Source organism: Fringilla coelebs (assembly GCF_963513975.1).
Source record: "Fringilla coelebs genome assembly, chromosome: 24".
Classification (NCBI taxonomy): domain Eukaryota; kingdom Metazoa; phylum Chordata; class Aves; order Passeriformes; family Fringillidae; genus Fringilla; species Fringilla coelebs.
In genome coordinates this window covers 7,324,575-7,344,619 of record NC_140050.1, presented here as the reverse complement: position 1 = coordinate 7,344,619, position 20,045 = coordinate 7,324,575, and the positions used below count along the sequence as shown (strand labels likewise).

General features: G+C 65.7%; 3 protein-coding genes across 4 annotated transcripts; 2 read left to right on the top strand and 1 right to left on the bottom strand.

The window, feature by feature from the left end:
* The first annotated feature begins 2,260 nt into the window (after nt 1-2,260).
* LOC311162635 (perilipin-3-like) lies at nt 2,261-5,103 on the top strand. The gene is made up of 7 exons (XM_084221064.1): nt 2,261-2,322; nt 2,396-2,591; nt 2,840-2,922; nt 3,007-3,193; nt 3,593-3,942; nt 4,029-4,142; nt 4,435-5,103. The coding sequence occupies exons 1-7, from the start codon at nt 2,272-2,274 to the stop codon at nt 4,855-4,857; spliced, it is 1,404 nt and encodes a 467-aa protein (XP_084077190.1). The 5' UTR covers nt 2,261-2,271; the 3' UTR covers nt 4,858-5,103.
* Nucleotides 5,104-5,952: 849 nt separating this feature from the next.
* LOC311162659 (perilipin-3-like) lies at nt 5,953-8,933 on the top strand. The gene is made up of 8 exons (XM_084221093.1): nt 5,953-6,042; nt 6,424-6,481; nt 6,698-6,893; nt 7,157-7,239; nt 7,321-7,756; nt 7,874-8,064; nt 8,151-8,273; nt 8,348-8,933. The coding sequence occupies exons 2-8, from the start codon at nt 6,431-6,433 to the stop codon at nt 8,690-8,692; spliced, it is 1,425 nt and encodes a 474-aa protein (XP_084077219.1). The 5' UTR covers nt 5,953-6,042; nt 6,424-6,430; the 3' UTR covers nt 8,693-8,933.
* A 754-nt stretch (nt 8,934-9,687) lies between these two features.
* HDGFL2 (HDGF like 2) lies at nt 9,688-18,845 on the bottom strand. Of its 2 annotated transcripts, none has more exons than XM_084221100.1 (16): nt 18,681-18,845; nt 16,965-17,041; nt 16,753-16,891; nt 14,919-15,098; nt 14,445-14,561; nt 14,232-14,303; nt 13,859-14,000; nt 13,592-13,667; nt 13,227-13,512; nt 12,528-12,622; nt 12,077-12,147; nt 11,665-11,735; nt 11,424-11,525; nt 11,118-11,331; nt 10,325-10,448; nt 9,688-10,157 (listed from the first exon to the last, which is right to left on the bottom strand). In XM_084221100.1, exons 1-16 carry the CDS (start codon nt 18,750-18,752, stop codon nt 10,073-10,075), a joined length of 1,923 nt encoding a protein of 640 aa, XP_084077226.1. In that variant the 5' UTR covers nt 18,753-18,845; the 3' UTR covers nt 9,688-10,072. The 2 variants fall into 2 exon arrangements, with proteins under 2 accessions (XP_084077226.1, XP_084077227.1); XM_084221101.1 differs by having other exon boundaries at nt 9,688-10,154.
* Between the last annotated feature and the right edge of the window lie 1,200 nt (nt 18,846-20,045).

The window sequence follows — 20,045 nt, the reverse complement described above, 5'->3', positions numbered from 1 at the left end:
CGTTTTGGGTGCGGGGGGCTGGGGGCCCCGAGCGTGGCGTTATCTGGGGATGGGGCACACTCTCACCCCCAGTCTGGGGTCAGCCCTTTCCCAGTGCCAGCCTGGGGGTTGCCCATCCTCTCCCCCCCCAGCACCCCCTCCTGGAAAGCACAGCCGGGGTGGAGGGGGGGCACAGCGGGGGGGTCCCCACCGAACCCACTCTCTGCTGGCAAAGGGTGCCCTTTCGGTGCCACCCCTGCCCGGCACACACCCGGGGTGGTGTGTCGCGGGGGAGTGGCAGGTCCCCGGGGGATGGCAGGTCCCCAGGGGGTGGCAGGCTGTAAATAGGGCAGGGGGCGGCGGGAGCCCCCCCCCAGCGGCCATGCATGCGGCCGCCCGCGGGCTGTACCCCGCGGCCCCAATAAACACCCGGTTACCGGAGGCGACTCCCCCGCCGCCGCCTCGGCACCTTCTTCACCCCTCGGGAGCCGGGACCGGCCGGGGAGGGGGGCGCAGGGCTGGGGGGGCACGAGGTGGCAGCCGCTCCGTGGGCACCCGCACACCCAGCGCACACACACGCACCCACCCGCGCACCCCGCCCCACCAAGGTCCCCATCCCACTTTCCCCGCGAATTCCCCTGAGGATAAGGTGTCCCTGCCCGTGCCACCCCGCACCCGCCGTGTCCCCTGCCTGTCCACTTTCCCGGCTGTCTCTCGCCCCACGAGCCCACCCACGGGGGTCACCCACGGCCCTCTGTCCCCTGGCCTGAGCACCCGCAGGGGCTGGGGGGACACCTGGCACCCTGAGGGGCTCTGGTGGCACGGGAATACCTGGGGTGGGGACATCTGGCAAAGGGATACTTGAAGTGGCGATGCTTGGCGTGGGCACACCGGTCTTTAGGGTCCTTGGGGTTGGGGACACCAATCATTGGGTCCCTTGGTGTGGGTACACCAGGGCTGGGGACATCTGGCGTGGGGACACCTGGGCGGGCGGCTGTCGGGTCTCCTGGAGTTGGCTCACCTGCAATGGAGACACTTGGAGAGGGTGGGGACAGCGGCCATTGAGTCCCTTGAGGTGGGAACAACTGGCAAGGGCACACGTGGCAAGGGGACACCTGCGATGGGGACACCGGGGGAGGGGATAACGGGGGCGGAGACACCTGGGGCGAGGGTGGGACACCGGCCACGGGGTCCCTCGGCGCGGGGACACGTGAGAGGTGACCGGGGGCTCGTGCCCGCCGCCCGGGCTGGGCTGTGCCCGCCGCTGTCCCCGCCGCTGTCCTCGCCGCTGTCCCCGCCGCTGTCCCCGGACGCCGCGGGGAGCGCGCCCCAGCCCCAAGCCACGCCCCCGGTCACGCCCGTCCATCCTCATTGGCGCAGATCCGGCCCCGCCCCTTCTCTGATTGGCTCCCGCCGCTCCCCGCGAGTCCGGGCTGGGCGGGGCCCCGGGGTCGCGATCTCGCCCGGGGGTCGCGACAGAACCCCACCCCCACCCCCGTGAGTACCGTGCCCGGGGCTTGGCGGGAGCGGGAGGGCGGGAAACGGGGCCGGGGGCGTCCCGGGAGGCTCCAGAAAGGCTCCGGGGGGGGCTCCGGGTGGTCCCGGGTGGAGTCCGGAGGTCCCCGGGGGCTTCCGCGTGGTGCGGGGGAGGTCGGGGGTCCCAAGGTCCCCGGAACCCCCCAGGGACACCAGAGAGACACCCCGAGAAACTCAGGGGAACAGCCCAGGGGACCCGTCCCCCGTAGTGACCTGCCTGAAGCCCCCCGAATCCCCCCAGAACTCGTCCCCAGGCCGGGGGGACCACGGGAGACCCCAAAGGGCAGAGGGGCTGCCGGGAGGACTGCCGGGGGGTCGGGGGGGCTGCCGGGGCTCGGCTCCCGGCGGTGCCCCGGCGGTGACGGGCGGCACGTCCCCAGCGCGGGATTGCGACAGACCAGTCCAGTCTGGCTTCGCTGAATCACCCAAAAACACCTCCCCGGCCCAAAAGGGGGTGTGGGGATCCCGGGAGGGGTAGGGCGTCCCAAGAGGAGTTGAGGGGACCCAGTCCCCCCGTTTCCTGGCAGGGGAAGAGGCCAGCCCCGTCCCAAAACCCCTTTCAGACCCCTCAAAAGACCCCTGGGAGCCCCTCAGAACCCGCCAGCCGCTCCCACTCGGATCATGAGTTGGTGGCGCTCAGCGCTCAGGGAGCAGGGGCTGGGGGGTGCTGGGGGGGTCATCCCCAGGGGGTCCCCCCCAGTCTCACCCACCCATGGTCCCCAAAATCTCCCTCTCCCCGCCGCAGCCGCCGCTGCCATGTCAGCCGAGAACGCCGCGGTGCCGGCCGAGCCCGGGCCGGACACGCAGGTAGGGGGGCACGGAGGGTTCGGGGGGCTGCGGGTGGCTCTGGGGACCCCATCTTATTGTCCCCTACCCTCAGAGCGTGGTGAGCCGCGTGGCCAGCCTGCCCCTGGTGAGCTGCGCCTGCGGGGCCGTGGCCTCGGCGTACGGGCGCACCAAGGAGCGGCTCCCCTGCGTGCGCTCCGTCTGCGATGTGGCTGAGAAGGGCGTGAGGACCCTGACGGCGGCGGCAGCCAGCGGGGCCCAGCCCCTCCTCACCCGGCTGGAGCCCCAGAGTGAGTGCAGGGCGGGGAACAGCACCCCACGGGGCTGGGGGACCCCAAAACTGGCTCTCACCGAGCTCTCGTGAGGAACCGGGAGAGGGATGATCTGGTTTCTCATCTCCAGTTTGTATCAGCCATGGATACATGGCTGGAGAAGCTGGAGAGTTGGAGGGAAAACACCCCACAAGTTTTGGGGTACCCTGGCCCGGCAGAGCTCCTGCAAGGCAGCAGGGTGCTAAACCCACCTTTCTCATCTCCAGTTTCCACCGCCAACAAGTTCGCCTGCAGAGGGCTGGACAAGCTGGAGGAGAAGCTGCCCATCCTGCAGCAGCCCCCCGAGAGGGTAACGCCAGCCGGAGGGCACGGGCAGGGCTCCGGGGCTGGGTGAGCAGCGGGGACGAGCTGTCCCTGCGCTGTCCCCTGCCAGGTGGTGGCCGGGACCAGGGAGCTGGTGTCGGGCACGGTGAGCGGGGCGGTGGCCAGGACGCGCTCGGCGCTCGGGGCCGTGGCGGGCACCCGCGTGGGGCGGCTGCTGGCCACGGGCGTGGGCTCCGTGCTGGGCAAGTCAGAGGAGCTGCTGGATCGGTACCTCCCCGGGACGGACGAGCAGCTGGGTGAGTGCCCACCATCTCCCAAATCTCGGGGTGCCAGACCCTCGGCCTGTTGCTCGGTCTTGGCATTGGCTATACAGGGAGCACTGAGGCCAGTGTGACCCCACACAGGGGACAGTCCCTGTCCGAAGGACACGGGATGGCACTGGGTGAACTCTCACCTGGAAAACCAAGAGCAAATATAGTCCTGTGTGCCTGCCTGGGTATTTATAGCTTGGCACTGGGTGACATTAGGCAGAGCTGGCCCCATGTCACAGCTGAGGTGACCACAGAGGCCACCTGGTGCTTAGGGTGGCATCTCCACATGACCTGGTGGCCAAGCATCCTGTGGGTGCTCAAACTGGGCTCCAGTGCCCAGCACAGGATGGCCCAGCCACGCTGCCCTCACCCTTGGTCCCACAGCAGCGGCAGCAGGCACAGAGGTGGCCACAGGCACGGAGGTGACCAGGGGCACAGAGGTGACCACGGGCACGGAGGTGACCACGGGCACGGAGGTGGCCACGGGTACGGATGTGGCCAGGGACACGGAGGTTGCCACGGGCACGGAGGTGACCAGGGGCACAGAGGTGGCCAGGGGCACAGAGGGGGCCCCGCAGGAGCGGCAGAGGCGGTGGCAGAGCTACTTTGTCCGCGTGGGCTCCCTGTCAGCCAGGCTGCCACACCGGGCCCTGCGGCGCTCGCTGGGCGACCTGCAGCGGGCACGGCTCCGTGCCCAGCGGCTCCTGGCCCAGCTCCACCACGTCATCCGGCTGGTAAGGATGGGGCAGGGACCGTGCCGGGACCGTGCCGGCCCCAGGCACCCCCAGGTGTGCTCCCAGCTGGCTGAACCTCCCCCCAGATCGAGGAGGGGCGGCAGGGCACGGACGGGCCCTGGCACAGCAGCCGAGAGCACCTGCACCGCCTGTGGCTGGAGTGGAGCCAGCAGGACGCAGTGCCCATGGAGGACAACGAGGTACGGGGTGGAGGGACCGTGGGGGACAGATGGCTCCATCTGGAGTGCATGGGGACAGCAGCCATTGAGTCCCTTGAGGTGGGGGCGCATGGCAAGGGGACACCTGGGGTGGGGAGCAGGGTGGAGCAGCAGCCACGGAGTCCAGCTGTGGGTCCATCCAGCTGTGGGTCCATCCAGCCACGGAGTCCAGCTGTGGATCCATCCAGCTGTGGGTCCATCCAGCTGTGCGTCCATCCAGGCAGGGGTGGGGTCCATCACCCCCAGCCCCCGCTGCCCGCTGCCCACCCCGCAGGTGGAGGCTCGGACTCTGGCCATGCTCCAGGGGCTCCTGCAGCAGCTCCACGCCGCCTGCTCCCACCTGGCCACCGGCGCCCAGGCGTTCCCCAGCAGCGTGCAGGAGACGGCGGGACACGTCCGGCACGGCGTGGAGGGCATCCAGGCTTCCCTGGCCGGCGCCCGCTCCTTCCAGGAGCTGTCGGGGCTGGTGCTGGCGCAGAGCCGGGAGGCGGCGACGCGGGCGCAGCTGAGCCTCGAGGGGCTGCTGGAGCACGTGGGGCAGCACACGCCCCTGCCCTGGCTCCTGGGACCCTTCGCCCCCGCGCTCGTGGAGTACCCGGAGGATGTCCCGGTGGACATGTCCAAGTGGGAGGGCTGTGTCACCGTGGGGGGGACGCGCCGGGTGCCCGCTGCCCCCCGGGTCTGCAGCCGGCACTGAGTCACCGCTGCCGCTGAGCTGGGGGAGCAGCCCCCCACCCGAGGCACAAACCCCGATCCCACCGGGAATGAGGGGCTGATGGACCTGGTGACCCCAGTGTCACGGCCGGGGACTCCTGCGGGGATGGTGGCACGTGGAGGACACAGTGTGAGTCTGTCTGGGATCCAGCGCTGCCCTAAGCCCCAGGAATACTGGAATTTCGTGTCTTAACAGCTTCAAACCAGTTTAAAGAGGAAGAAAACAACTTTTTTGGCCTTAAAATGACTCAGAGCCTGCAGTGCTGTGGCAGAGCCGCCGTGCGGGCTCACCGGGGGGCTCTGCACGGGCGGCGGAGCCGGGGGCACCCCGGGGGGGCTCAATAAGGGGGTGCCAGGGTGGGACAGTAGGACGGGATTCCCTGGGGTACTGGGAGAGAGGGTGCCACAAGGTGCCAGGCCATCTGGACTGTGACCCGCAGCCGTGTGGCACTGAACTTTGTCCCACTTGTCACCGTGGAGGGGCTGGGCCTGCCCGGGGTATCCCCGACGTCACAAGCACAGCGTGGTCACAGTACCCGGTGGGGCGACTCCGGGAGCCCCAGGACCGTCCATCGTCCCGCCGCCGGCACCCACCGGGGCCAGCTGGACCAACTCCACCGGGCCAGGTGTGGGGGAGCATCGGGACCCCCGGGCTTGGGAGCCGCAGAGGGGAGGGGACGCTTGGGAGGGTCGGGGCGCCGTCTGTCCCGGGGGATCGGTGCCACGGAGGGTCGGGGGTTCTCTAGTTCCGGGGTCGGGGTGTCACTACAGACCGGTCCCGGCAGTGTCCGGTCCCCAGGGAGTGTCAGGGCAGCCCAGTCTCGGGGGATCCGTTACCGGGGAGGGGGGGGGTCAGTGCAGCACCGGCCGAGGAATGGGGTCCCGGGGGACTCAGTGCAGCCCAGTCCCGGCGGGTCCGGCGCTGGGCCGGGGACTCGGTGCAGGCGGTTCCCGGGGGTTCGCTGCCCTCCCGGCCCCGGGGGTTCGCTGCCCTCGCGGCCCCGCGCTCCCCCCGGTCGCTGCTCCCGGTCCGCCCCGGGCCGGCCCCGCTGGGCGGCCCCGGTCACATGCGCTCGGGGCGGGCTCCGGGGTATAAAGGGCGGCGGGGAGGAGCGGGGCGAGCCCGGAGCCGAACCGAGGGGAGCAGAACCGACCCCAGCCGCCAGCGGTGAGCACGATCCGGGACCGGCCCGCGATCCTGGTTCCGATCCCGATTGCGATCCCGGTTCCGGTTCCGATCCCGACTGCGATCCCTGTTCCGATCGCAATCTTGGTCCGGTTCCCGATCGCGATCCCCGCCCTGTTCCCGATGGCAATCCCAGTCCCACTCCCACTCCCGGTCTCGATCCCGGTCCCGGTCCCGATCCCGCCTGTGATCCCGACCATGATCCCGGTCCCGGTCCCCGGGACCCCCCTGTCCCGGGCTTTTCCAACCGCGTGGGAGCTGCCCCGTTCCGGGGAGCGGTAACTTGGGGCCCTCCCTTCGAGTGCAGGAGGGGGGCATTGGGGGGGCCTGACCCCACTCACGCTCCCGTCCTGTGCCCCCCAGCCCCACCATGGCCACCAGCGAGCCCACACCGGCGCAGCCCAAGGCAGAGGAGCAGCAGGTCAGTGCGGGCAAGGCGGGGAATCTGGGGGCAATCCACGGGGTCCCTGCTTGGAGACGGGGATCGGGGTTCTCCCACCCTCCGATGGGCTTGGAGGGCTACAGGAGCACCCCAAAACCATCCCCGGGGTGTTGGGAACACACACCACACCCTATTCCCTATGAGGTTTGGGGGTCCCTCAGTCCCACGCTCACGCTGAGCCCTTCTGGCCCCCAGAACATCGGGACACGCGTGGCCAACCTGCCCCTGGTGAGCTCGGCTTACGACATGGTGTCCTCCGCCTACACCTGCACCAAGGAGAGCCACCCCTACGTGCGCTCCGTCTGCGATGTGGCTGAGAAGGGCGTGAAGACGCTGACGGCGGCAGCAGTGAGCGGGGCCCAGCCCCTCCTCACCCGGCTGGAGCCCCAGAGTGAGTGCAGGGCAGGGGGACAGCACCCCACGGGGCTGGGGGACCCCAAAACTGGCTCTCTCCGAGCTCTCGTGAGGAACCGGGAGAGGGATGATCTGGTTTTGTGTCTCTGGTTTGTATGGCCGAGGAGTAAACGGCTGGAGAAGCTGGAAGAAAAGATGTGGGGGCAGCACCCCCTGAATTTTGGGGCGATGGAAAATTTGGTCTGGCAGAGCTCCTGCAAGGCAGCAGGGTGCTAAACTCACCCCTCTTTCCATCTCCAGTTTCTTCCGCCAATGAATTCGCCTGCAAAGGGCTGGACAAGCTGGAGGAGAAGCTGCCCATCCTGCAGCAGCCCCCCCAGAAGGTACCAGGGTGGGCTGGGGTGGCGTGGGCAGCGCTCTCGGGGCCTCCCCAGTGCTTAACAGAGGTTTGTGTGTCTGCCCAGATCATCTCAGACACCAAACTGCTGGTGACCTCCACGGTGACGGGGGCCAGGGATGTGCTGACCAGCACCGTGGCCGGGGCCAGGGATGCAGTGTCCAACACCGTGGCTGGAGCCAGGGATGCAGTGTCCAACACTGTGGCCGGAGCCAGGGATGCAGTGTCCAGCACTGTGGCCGGAGCCAGGGATGCAGTGGTTGGGGCCAAGGATGCAGTGTCCAGCACTGTGACCGGGGCCAAGGACGCGGTGACCAGCCGAGTGACCGGTGTGGTGGACATGACCAAAGAGGCAGTGCAGGATGGCGTGGAGCTGACCAGGTCAGCGGTCAGCAGCCGCGTCAGCACCGTGGGCCAGATGGTGGCCAGCGGGGTGGGCTCCGTGCTGGGCAAGTCGGAGGAGCTGGTGGACCATTACCTGCCCATGACAGATGAGGAGCTGGGTGAGCAGCTGGTCCCGACCCTCCGGAGAGGGTGGGCAGAGCCTGGGCAGAGCGGGGGAGGCTCTGTGGGGTGGTGATGGTGGTGCTGGGACCCTCTGAGCAGCTCCTGTCCCACAGCCAACCTGGCCACAGCCGTGGAGGGCTTCGAGCCGGAGCAGCAGCGGCAGCAGCAGAGCTACTTCGTGCGCCTGGGCTCCCTCTCCGCCAAGGTGCGGCACCGAGCGCTCCAGCACTCCCTGGGCAAACTGCAGAGCGCCCGCCAGAGCAGCCAGGACCTGCTGGCCCAGCTCCAGCGCACCCTCGACCTGGTAGGACCCAGCCCCGCGCCCCCCGTGCCACCCCGGGGTGTCCCCCGGTGGCCCCCCCACCCAGCCGGGCTGTGCCCCTCTCCCAGGTGGAGAACATGAAGCAGGGCGTGGACCAGAGGCTGCAGGGAGGGCAGGAGAAGCTGCAGCAGCTGTGGCTGGACTGGAGCAAGAAGCAGCCGGGCGGTGCCACGGACCCGGTGCCACCGGAGGTAGGAGCGGGGCACGGGGTCCCCAGGGTGAGCCGGGGTGTCCCCCAGGCCTCACCCCCCGTGTCCCCCCGCAGGCAGTGGAGTCGGGCACGGTGACCATGCTGCAGGGCTTGAGCCAGCAGGTGCAGAGCTCCTGCCAGCCCCTGGTGTCCAGCCTGCAGGGCCTCCCCGCCAACGTGCAGGACACGGCGGGGCAGGTCCGGCAGAACGTGGAGGGGCTGCGGGCGGCGCTGGCCTCTGTCACCTCCCTGCAGGACGTGACGGGGCCCGTGCTGGCCCGGGCCCGCGGCCACGCCACCAAAGCCCGGCAGCTGATGGACGAGCTGGTGGAACGCGTGGCCTCCAACACCCCCCTGACGTGGCTGGTGGGACCCTTCGCCCCCTCGGGCAAGCGCCCGACGGCGCTGGAGGCGGACTAGCGATTCTGGGCTGCTTCCCTCCCCAAAACGCCTCGTTAGAGCCTTTGCTAAAGCCCCCCAGCCCCCCTCACCTTGTGCCTGCCTCTTTGGGGACCCTCCTGCCTGCCCCAGCTCTGTCACTTGTCCCCTTGCTGGAGACCTGCAGCTTTGTGCCTTGGCTGCCCCAAGTGCCTGTCGGGGGTCCCCCCTGTGCCTTCAAATGCCCACCCTTGTAGGGTCAAAACAGCACAAAAAGCAATAAACTCTGGTTAGTTTTGCACTGGACTGAGGTTTCTTTGGGGGTGTGGGAGGGAGGAATTGGGCTCTGGAGGAACAGCCCCCTCCCCAAGATGTGGGGACCCCCATGTCCTGAGCCCCATTGCCCAGACAGCCCCCCCAGCCTGTCCCTGCCCCCGTGGGAGCAGGGGTGGGAGGAGAGGACCTGGCAGTGGGATCAGGAGTGGGGTTTTGGAGGGGACCTCCCACTTGCCAGCAGTTGGGCAAGAGGCACTTGGGATGTTTTGGGCTTTATTTAGGTCTTGTTTACGACGTGAGTGTGAAATCAGTCCTGGAAAAAGCAAAAGCCGAGTGTCCCCAGAGCAGAGTTACTGCAGCCTGTGAGGGTGGGGGGGTCGGGGCATCCTCCCCCGGGGGCCGGGCACAAAGAACAGGCGGCGCCGGGTGGAGCCGGGAGTTCTTTATTGGACACGGACAAAAGCTCTGGAGCCTTGCAACAGAGCAAAAACACTGAGCTGCTGCCCAGCACGGGCAGGATGGTGCCAGGGTCAGTCCCTCCTTGGCACAGTCAGGAGAGAACACGCACTTTTTACCCTTATTTTACCCCAAGAAGTTGGTGCCCAGCCCTGCTGCCACCCTGGGGCAGGGGGATCCGGCTCCAGCAGCTGCCTCTGGATGGAGAGAGGATTGTGATGGTGGGGAAAGGGGCCTGGAGCAGCCCCCAAGTGGTCTGAGGGAAGCTGATCCTGGTCAGAGGGAATTTGGGGACCCATGGGGTGTTGTCCAGCCCTGACCCGACCCTGGGCAGGGGATTAAGGTTCTCCCCTCGTCCCAGCCAGAGATGCCTCAAGAAAGAGACACTGGGGTTCCTTCTGTTTTTCATTAGAAAACCCTTTATATTCATTTCATGTCGGTTGAAATCACAAGAAATTAGGTAGGAGGGGAAAAAAAACAAAACAAAAATTAAAAACGGGAGGGGGGGGAGACAAACACAGACACCAGCACAGCCCCCCCGCGGGTGCTGCCTCCGCAGGGACGGGACACGGGACAAGACCAAGGACATCGGCTACGGTGGGACAGAGTGAAGTGACTCAGCCAGGAGACGAGGCAGAGGCTGCTCTCCCTTCACAGCCTCTCCTCCTCCTCCAGGTGGGAGCTGCTTCCTCAGCTCTCCTCCTCCTCCTCATCTGCAGCCTCCGACTCCCCACGAGCTCGCTCCGGCCCGGCCTTGGGATAGTCCTGGACACTGCTGGGGGAGAGCAGGGGCAGGGAGAGCTCAGCCCCCCGCCCCTCTGCCTCCCCTGGCCCCTCTCCCACATCCCAGCTCCTTCCCAAGCTGGGAGAACCCTTTCCAACCCTTTCACAGGATGCCCCCAAATGATCCCTGCAGCCCTCAGCCCTGCCCCCCACACTCACTTGTTGTGCGGCTCCTCTGTGGATGCCTCCAGCTCCCCAGCTCCTGGCCCTTGGCTCTTGTCCTTCTCCTCTGTGCCCTCTGACTTTTGGGACAGGGATTCACCATTCACAGGACCTGACAGGTCTGAAAGGAAGAGAGACTCAGGTTTGTCCAGCCCTTTGCAGGCTCTTGGACCCCCTCATCCATCCCAACCCTCCTGGACTGAGGATCCATGGCCACAGACATGCAGTGAAGCCTGAGGGGACCCCTGTACTGGCCTGACCCCCACAGCTGCAAGAAGGGCCCCAAAACCTCCATCCCTCAGCCCAGAGACACTGTCAGGGTGGATTTTCCCTGTCAGTTCCTCTGGGAAGGCTCTTGCAGCATCACCAGGACGGCCCAGGCAGAGACCTGGCTCCGAGGGCGGAAGATCCCAGTCACCACTCCCTGTGCAAGAGTCTGAGCCAGTGTCCAAGGACATCTCCACATTCCTTCATGCCTGGACCAGAGCTCAGGCTGGCAGGGAGGAGCTGTCCTGAGCCAAAAACCAGCACGGAGGCCCCCAGAGCCCGGGTGTAGGGCTCGAGGTTTGCCCTCTGCTCTCACTGCATTCCCCATCCAGCCCTTTCCCACTCCTGGCACTCCAGCAAACAGGGCCTGGAGGTGCTGATCCCTCCACCACGATGCCAACAGCCACCCCCCCATGTCCTGTGTCCCCAGCAGGACAGGGCATGGTTCAAGGAGGGGACTGTGACCTGCCCAGACAGGGCAGGGAGCGGTGCTGGGATGTTCTGGGACATTCAGGAATGTTACCAGCATTTGTCTCCTCTTCCCCCTTCTCATTCCGTGTCTCTGCTCCTGACAGCTTCTCCTGGCCCTTCTCTGCCTCCCCCTTGTCCTTCTCAGGCCCAGCTTTGTTGGCTTTCTGGATGGATTCCATCTTTGGTCCCAGCACACGCGACTTCAACCGGGTGTAGACTTCGGCCGCTTTTTCCATCACGTCCTTGTTGGCTTTGTAGCGCCGGATCTGCCCCGGGGAGCAGGAGGAGGGACCCCCTCAGAGCTGGGGCCAGGCAGGCTCCCTGCTGGCCCCAGGGAGGGCTCAGCCCTCTGCTCTACCTTCTTGAGTGTAGCCACCACATCCGTGTGCTTCTGGAGGATGTGGGAAGTGACCTGGAGCGTGCCCAGCTCCTCGAGTGCATTCAGACACCGCTTGATGTCCTGCAGGGATGGTAGGGGGATCAGGAGCTGCCCTGGGGGCACCTGGGGCCTCCCAGCTCCCCCAAAGGAGGAGGAAGAGCATTCCTGGGTATCACAGCAGGGCAAGGATGAGCAGGGATGTCCCAGGCCAGGCACTCACCGGGTTATCCACCTTCAGCGCAAACTTGATCTCACTGTGAAGTTTCTGGAGTTTCTCTTCCACTGTGGGCTCTAGAGCAGGGAGACAGACACAGCCCGAGATGTCAGAACACCAGCAGAGCCCACAGCTCTGCCCAGAGCCCAGGGACTGCTCTGGGGACTGGAATCACTCCCAGGCAGGGGTTTGTGTCCTCCTGCACTTCCAAAGCTGAGCACAGCCCCAGGAATGTCTCTGGAGAGGAAGGGTTGGGATGTGCCAAGACAGGGAGGGGATGCCAGGGAAGTGATCCTGGGATCACAGCAGTGCTGGGAAAAACCCTGGCACAACCTCACTGATCCCTCCCTGTCTCAGGGATGGGGGAACCAACCCTGGAGCCCTCCCCTCTGTGATGGGAAGCAATGGGTTCTCTCACCCTTTTTCTTCTCCATCCTCCTTTCGGGGATCGGGTCGGATTTCTTCCGGCCTCGTTCCACTTTCAGAGGTCTGTGTGAAGGGAAGGAAAAAGGGAAGATGGCTGTGGTGATCCCTCTGCTCAGCACTGGGCTAACAAGGGGTATGGCACTGGCTGGAGCATCCAAGACCCCTCCACCCTGGTCACAGCTCCCCTGTGCCACAGCTTCCCAGGAATGCAGACAGGAAAAGCCCCACGAGAAAGAAACACCACGGAATGTCATCCTGGTAACCCCCAACAGCTCCTCCAGCCCCTCCAGCTCAGGAGGAGGGGAGGAACAGGCCCAGCCCCTCTGCAGGTGCTGCAGCCCCAGGAGCCCCATGCCCACCCCGGGGTGCCAGGGCTGGAGCTGGGCAGGAACAGCCCCATTCCCAGGAGGAAAGGGGAGGGAGGGAGATGTGGAGCTGCTGACTTGTTCCGTGGCTTCTCCTCTGCTCGGCCCCTCTTCTCCTTCTGATTTGGTTTCCTTGACAACTCCGAGGGCTGTTTCTTCGCTGGCTTCTTTACCTTGGAGGAGAGAACAATGCAGGGAGAGCAGCAGAGCCCTCCCTGCTGCGGCACACACGGAGCCACAGCCACACCACAATGGCACCCATGGCCACCCCACGGTCACCCCCTTGCCATGGCACAGCACCACCCCATGGTGCATGGTCACCCTACATGCTCCCAGAGGCTCCAGGGGGACAGTGGGACAAACCCCATGACTGTGGTGCAAGAGCATCTTGGAGATCACAGAATGGTTTGGGTTGGAAGGGAACATAAAGCTCACCCCGTCCCACCCCTGTCACGGGCAGGGGCACCTTCCACTGTCCCAGGGCGCTCCAAGCCCTGTCCAACCTGGTCTTGGACACTTCCAGGGATGGAGCAGCCACAGCTGCTCTGGGCACCCTGTGCCAGATGTGAGGCCCACAGCTGGAAGAGGCATCCTGGGCCAGGGGAAGAGCTCCCACTCCAAGGCACGGATACAACCCTTCCCAACACCACGTGGGCAGCTGCAGGCTAACCCCAAACCACAAGGGCAGGTCCCTACCACTCCTGCAGGTCCCTGATGGCCTGACAGGGAGGTGACGGGTTGTCCATCCACCCCCAGGCGCCACAGCTCTGCACTCACCTCCTTCTCCTGCTCCAGCTCAGAGTCGGAGGAGGACGGAGCCTTGGCCCGGCCTCTCCGGCCCTTTTTGGCCGTTTCGTCCTCGGCGCTGCTGTCCGAGTCCGAGTGCACCTCCTCGCCCTTCTCTGCCTTCTCCTTCCTTTTCTCCTTCTCCTCCTTCTCCTGCTCCCGGAGCCGACGGATCTCCTCCTCCTGCTCCCTCTTCCTCTTCTCCTCCAGCTCCCGCCGCCGCTCCTCGTCCCGCCTTTTCCACTCGCTGATGCGATCCACGTCGCTGTCGCTGTCACTGCCAGGACAGGGCAGGCTTGGACCCCTGCGGGACCCCCAGCCCAGCCCAAGGGTGACAGTGTCCCAGCTGAGCTCACCTGTCACTGCTGGAGCTGCTGGGGACACGCTCTGGCTTCGGTTTCCTGCCCCGGGGCTTGGGAGGGGGTTTCTCAGCTGCAAGACAACAGGGACACGTTCAGTAGGAGCACTGCAGGTCCCTCTGTTAAAACAGCCCCGAGCTCAGAGGCAAAGGGGCTCTAGAATGTGCCCAGAATTTGGGATGGAACTCCAGAGCCTTGGGAATGCCTGAGCTGCCACAGTCCCATCCTGAGGTGGTGGCAGGAGCAGGAGTGGCCCCGGGGTACCTGGCTTGCGGCCCCGTGGTGCCTTTTTCACCGACACATCCGAGTCCGAGTCCGAGTCCGACTTGGTCATGTCCACGGTGGCATTGCCCATCTCCAGATCCGAGTCCACTTTGGAGTCGGAGTCAGAGCCAGACTCCACTTTCTGCAGGCAGAGAGCAGGGCTGGGATGGAGGGTGGCTGTGGGGTGGCACTGCCCCAGTCCCAGCAATACCCACAAGTCCAGCACCCAGAGCCCCAGCACCTCACCAAGAGATCAGCGAGGTCCCTCCAGGTGCTCCAGCCCAGGGCACAGCCCTGTCACCCCCAGCTCCCCCCTCCCCACAGTGCAGACCCTGGCTCCTCTCCAGCCTCCCTCAGATTTGGGGTCCTTTACCTTCTTCTTCCTCCCCGCTGCCGGCATCCTGCGTGGAGCCCGGGCCACTGGCTTCTTTTCAGGAGTGAAATCCTGGAGGAAAACAGAGATATGAGGGAATGTGGAACAGTGTCACCACGGAATCAAGCCACTCAGGTTCCCTTCAGCCTCTGTCCCACTCCCACAGGGATGTTCTCCCCACCACCCTGACAGTGTAACCCAAAATCCTCTCACCTGGTCACTGTTTTTTTCTGACTCAGAAGAGGTTTCTGAGTTCTCCTCTTCTGTGACAGAGGGGCTGCCCTGATCCAAGTCACTGGAGGATTTCCGAGGCCGTTTTGTCACAGGCATCTGGCAAAGGAGAGGTGACAAGATGAGAGAAGCCCATTCCTTCTCCATCCACTCTGGAAAGCAAATGCTTCCTGGGAAGGGCTTTCTCCAACTCTTCCCAACAGGCCCACAAGAGCTGCACTCAGATCCGCAGCTCTGGATCCTCCTCCAGGCTGCAAACCCAGCCAGGATAGTCCATCCCACCACCCCACAGCTGTGAGACCCCCAAAACCACGCTGAGCCCCCTTTCCCACTGGAGAATCCAGAGGGAGTTGGTTTCTCCACCACCTTCTGCTGAGGTGGCTTCAAGGGAAGCTCTGTGTTGGAGCCACGGTGTCCCCTGGCTGGGCCACCCTCCTGTCCCCAGCCCACACTCACTTTCATGGCCAAGGATTTCCTCTTGAGCCCGCTGTGGTCGCTGCCTCGATCCGAGTCCTCGTCGCTGTCCACCTTCTCCGTGGGGCCCGTGGCCATGGCAGAGTCGTCCTCGTCGTCCCCGGCGTCGCTGCCGGCCATGGGGTCGTTCTCGGGGACATCGCTGTCGGAGGAGCTCGCAGGCTAAAGGCAGCGGGAGGACAGCGGGGTTAGGGGGGCCTGTGGGGATTTGGGGGGGCAGGAGAGGACAGAGGGGGCACCAAGGGTGGGGAGCAAAGGAGGGCAGAGCTGGGTGTGCAGAGCAGTGCAGGGCAGCCCCCCCTCCCAGCACGGATCCCTCCGGAACTGCTCCAGACAACGGCACCGGCCCTGCCTGGGGAACGCTGCCCCCATTCCCACAGCCCCACACGCCACTCCGAGAGCAGCAGTGACACATTCCCGGGATGCTGCTGCCTCGCTGCCCTCTGCCCCCCATCCTCACGCCCTGCCAAAATCCCTGGAGCAGCCTGGAGCTGGGAGCAGAGCCCAGCCCTCCTCTGCCCTGACGGCGCCAGACAAGCCGGGGTGGCTGGGTTCAGCCTCTCCTTCTGCCTCCACTTGGATCAGGCCTCTTCCTGTCCTCTTCTCACACTTTCCCCATGGGGGAAAGGTCCACACAAGGAGTCCAGGTGCTCTTCCCCGGTGGGATCTCCTGTGTCCTGCTCCCTGAAGATCTCCTTGTTTCTCCAGCCCATCGGGAGGTTCCTCGCATAGGACATCACACCCCAACTTCGTCTTCTGGGCTGCTCCTCTGTGTGTGGCAGCACTGACATTCCTAGAGCCCGAGTTCTTCCAGCTGCTGAAAAGCCTCTCCTCACCCTTGGCTGTTCCTGGCACCTCGCTTCACTCAGGTCTCAAAGCCAAGGAAACTTCAATGTCTTCTCCTGCTCCTTTCGCCCACAGGACGCAGTGGGTGCTGGTGACACCTCAGCCTTGCTGGGTCCCCTAGGGGTCCCTGATGGAAATTCCCAGCAGATTCCTGGCCGTGGCAGGTGGTGCCTCCGTTACCACCACCAATCTCCAGGTTTTCAAGCACCTCCACAGCCTCACCTTACCCTACATCCAGTTTTGGGTGGATCATTTCCCAAGCCATGCACCTCGAACCACATCCTCACTCCTGCCTGGCCATGGCATGGCCCGGGGGGCTCATTCCCTGCACCTGCTGACCTCCAGGGACCACCTGGACCTTGCTGCCCACCCTACGAACCTTGCTCTGCCTCTTCAGCCCCCCTGCCTACAAAGCCGACGCCTCCTGGGATGATCTTTACGGAATAAACTGGATCCCAATTATGGTCATGAGAAGCCCCCACAAGATGTTGACGAAGAGCTGTTCCCTGGCCTGGCCCGCGCCAAATCCTGCTGGAGGGATCAGGAACCTTGGAAATGGATGGAGGAGGGGACTTCCCAACAGTCCACGAGCAGATCCAGGAGCCAGGGACGAGCAAGCCTCAAGTTCTTGTTCTGATAACAAAATCTCTGTGATTTTGGGCAAGCAGCATAAAGCATGACCCTGTTTCCACCATGACAACAGGGTAGAAGCGCCTTCCTCCAGAGCAAGTGGGAACTTCCAGTGCTCCTGGAAGCCTGAGGGAAACCCCTCCCCGGAGGAAGATGAGGAGAGCAGACTCCCTGAGGAAGGGAGAGGGAGGGGAAGCAGAGAGGAGCTAATTTCACCCCAAGGAAGCCAAGCTGGAAGCTGGAAGCAATCGGCACAGCAGCGAGGAGAAGCAGAGACAGGAGGAGTGGCTCGGGGGGACGGAGGGGCCGCAGCCGCATCCCCTGCCCAGCCCACACTCACCGCAGGGGCACTGTAACTGGCGTGGGGGTTGTTCTGGATTTCCCACAAGCCCTCGTTGAAGCCTTTTCTCTTGTTTGGTTTCCCGTATTTGTCTTTATATTTTTCGTAAGGGAACAGATCTTTAGGGCCCAAGAAGGCGCTGGAGAGAGACAAAGCAGAGGTGAGGCCGGAGCGGAGGCAGAGCCCGGCGGGGGGAGCGAGGCAGCGCTTACGTCTCGTGGGTGCCGAAGAAGAAGATGGGGTACTTGTTCGGGGGGGGTTTCACGGCGCCGTCCGCGATGTCATCGATCTGAAAGGAAACCCAAAGCACGAGGAGGTCAGAGACAGCGGTGACGCGTCCTCAGCCCCGGCAAGCGGCGTCGGGTCCGGCACCCGCTTGGAGCCAAGCGCGGCAGGAAAGCACCCGGACGGGGCCCTGGCTACGGATCCGAGTCCCTGCGGGGTCTCTACCAGAGAAACGGGAAGGATCCGGCACCGAGGTCTTGTGGGCAACGTGGGCCTTGTGCTACTCCCCCGGGATCCGTGGCCGGTACCCGGCAGCGCGGGCGGGGGCGATGGACGAGCGGCCGCAGGGTCCGTCCTGGCTGGAGCCCGGCCGCGGGAAAGGCCCCGCTGCCGGCCGGACACCCCGTCTTCTGTGCTCCGGGCGTCTGGGCCGTGGGCAGGGAGAGCCTCAGGGTGCGCAGGGGGTGCTGGGGAGGTCTTCGGGGCGGGGGGACCCTTCCCCAAAAAGCAAGCGAGCTAAAGCAGAGGGGCTGTCCTGGCGGGAGCGGCAGTCCCGGGTCTCACGGCGAGGTGCAGCCAAGCGGTGTCAGCTCCGGCCCCCTGAGCTCCCCGAGCCCGCACGGTTCCACCTGCCAGTCTCTTCCCATCCGAGGGCAGCGCGTGAACCTGCCACGCCCTCGGCTGCTCCCGGGACCCCGCAGAGCCCCCAAGCACCCCCCAGCTGAGCACATCCCAAAGCAGCTCCCGCTCTCCAGGAGCACCGCGGCACGACGCTGTCACCCGGCCAGTGGCACCAGCTGTCCCCCTCCCCAGACGCTCCAGCATCCCAAATGAGCCCCCCAAAGCGCAGCAGCACCCGCTGATCCCACACCGTGAGCGCTCACAGCAGCCCCCCGCCCATGTCACACCCACAGTGTCCCCTCGCTGTCCCCAGCAAGGGACAGAAGCCCAGGCCCCACAGTGCAGTACTGAGCTCCCACCCTGACATGAGTTCCCATACGGGATCTCTGAGCCAGTGCTGGACCCTCATCCCAGCACCGCTGTTCATATGGGGTCCCCCATTCCTGTACAGGACACCCCATTCCAGTACTGGGCCCCCGTCCCAGTAGAGGGGCTGGAATGGGAGCTCCCATCCCAGAATGGGACACCCCGCACCGGGGCTGGGCCCCGTCCCAGCACAGGACATTCCAATCCGGTACAGGTGCTGGGCTGCGACCCCACAGCCCGGTCTGCGCGCTGGGACAGGTCTCTCATGCCAGCACCGGCTCACGTTCCATGACAGATACCGACATGGCTCCGCCATCCCGAACGGGACACCCATCCGTACCAGGTCTCCCCCCGGTACAGACTCTCCTATCCCGGTACAGGTACCGTTACAGCATGTCCACCCCGTTACCAGCTCCCCGTGCCGGTGCAGGGCGTCCCGTCCCGGTACGGGTCCCGTTATGGCATCTCCATCCCGGTAGGTGTTCCCACGCCGGTACCGTGCCCCCATCCCGGCCCGGGATCCCCATCCCGGTACAGGTACCGTTATGGCATCTCCATCCCGGCAGGGGCCTCCGCTCCGGGGACAAGGGCCCGGTCCCTTGGCACGCGTCCCCATCTCGTCTCGAGTCCCCCTTCCCGATCCCGCCCCCATTCCGGTCCGGGACCCCCGCCCCCCTCCCGCTCCGTCCCTCCGTGGCGCGGCCCCGCGGTCTCACCCGGGCCGGCCAGTGCGGGTAGCCCTTCATCTTGGCGAAGACGAGGTCCCCGGGTTTGAAGCTGTGTGGCATGGCGGCACCGGGGGGCGCGGCGGGCGCGGGGGGCACCGGGCGCGGGCAGGCCCAGCCCAGGCCGCGGCAGCACCGGGCAGGCGGCGGGGGCGGCCCGCACCGCACGGCACGCAGGATGTCCCGCCCCCGGTCGCGACCGCGCCGCCCATTGGCTCCGCCGCACGCCGCTCAGCCTATCCGACCAATAGGAGCGAGGCGGTGGCGCGGCGGGATAACGGGATTGGGCCGCGCCGCCGGAGGCGCCGAAGCGGGGGGCGCTGGGGGGCGGGGCCTGAGGGGCGGGGGGGACGGGGATGGGGACAAGGCCCGAGGGGCTGGGGACAGGGATGGGGACAAGGACTGGGGACTGAGGGGGACGGGGATGGGGACAAGGACTGGGACAAGGACTGGGGACTGAGGGGGACAGGGATGGGGACAAGGACTGGAAATTGGGACCTGAGTGGGGACAGGGCTATGGGAGGGGTGGGACTATGGGGGTGTCAGGGCTGGGGGCACAAGGGTGTGGGGACAGGGTCAGGACTGTGGGTGGCACAAACGCCGATCCTGCCCCATCCGCTGCCCCCAGCTCAGCCCCCCAGCCTGGGGATGTGGCTCCCGGCCCTGGGGCCATCCCGGGGCTCCACACTCCTCCTGGGCTGGGGAGGCTGGTGGGTGGCCGTGTCGCTGGCCCAGGACAGGGGGAGTCACTGGGGCCACATGGCGGGAATCTGACCCACCGGGTTCCAAACTTGGGCTGAGCCTGGCTAAGCTGGAGCAAACGCTGTGCAGCTGGCCAGGGAGCTGCACTGGGGTTTAACCCAGTTTTAACGCAAACTGGCTTCTCTGCAAGGTCATGGAAAGGAAAACAGTCCCTGCCCACGCCGGGCTGCTCCCAGCGCCCAGCGAGAGCAAAACCCAAACCACAGCCCTGATTCTGGGAAGAAACTCCTCATTCCCAGGGGTTTTGGGGGGAGGCGTGCGAGGAGGGGAAATCCTGCTGCAGGGAATTCGTGAAGGTGGTGTCGGGGTGTTGGGAGTGCTCCCTGTCACACTGTGAGTGAGGCCTTGCTCCTGCTGGGCTGTGCCATGTCCCTGTGTGCCACGTCCCTGCTGTGCCACATCCTTGCTGTGCCATATCCCATCCATGCTGCATCCTGACCGTGTCACATCCAGTCTGTGCCATATTCTGGCCTTGCCATGTCCCAGCTGTGCCGTGTCCCAGGCCGTGCCGTGTCCCAGCTGTGCCATGTCCCAGGCCGTGCTGTGCCCCAGCTGTGCCGTGTCCCAGCTGTGCAATATTTCGGGCTGTGCCAC

Bases quoted from the DNA above. Each gene is read 5' to 3' on its own strand.
- HDGFL2 (XM_084221100.1), bottom strand. From the start codon at position 18,752: ATGCCACACAGCTTCAAACCCGGGGACCTCGTCTTCGCCAAGATGAAG. The intron at 15,099-16,752 runs GTGAGTGTGGGC...CGCTGCCTTTAG, and splicing joins CCAGTTACAGTGCCCCTGCG to CCTGCGAGCTCCTCCGACAG. The intron at 12,148-12,527 runs GTCAGCAGCTCC...CCCTTCACACAG, and splicing joins GAGGAGAAGCCACGGAACAA to ACCTCTGAAAGTGGAACGAG.
- LOC311162635 (XM_084221064.1), top strand. From the start codon at position 2,272: ATGTCAGCCGAGAACGCCGCGGTGCCGGCCGAGCCCGGGCCGGACACG. The intron at 2,592-2,839 runs GTGAGTGCAGGG...TCTCATCTCCAG, and splicing joins CACCCGGCTGGAGCCCCAGA to TTTCCACCGCCAACAAGTTC. The intron at 3,943-4,028 runs GTAAGGATGGGG...ACCTCCCCCCAG, and splicing joins TCCACCACGTCATCCGGCTG to ATCGAGGAGGGGCGGCAGGG.
- LOC311162659 (XM_084221093.1), top strand. From the start codon at position 6,431: ATGGCCACCAGCGAGCCCACACCGGCGCAGCCCAAGGCAGAGGAGCAG. The intron at 6,894-7,156 runs GTGAGTGCAGGG...TTCCATCTCCAG, and splicing joins CACCCGGCTGGAGCCCCAGA to TTTCTTCCGCCAATGAATTC. The intron at 8,274-8,347 runs GTAGGAGCGGGG...GTCCCCCCGCAG, and splicing joins CGGACCCGGTGCCACCGGAG to GCAGTGGAGTCGGGCACGGT.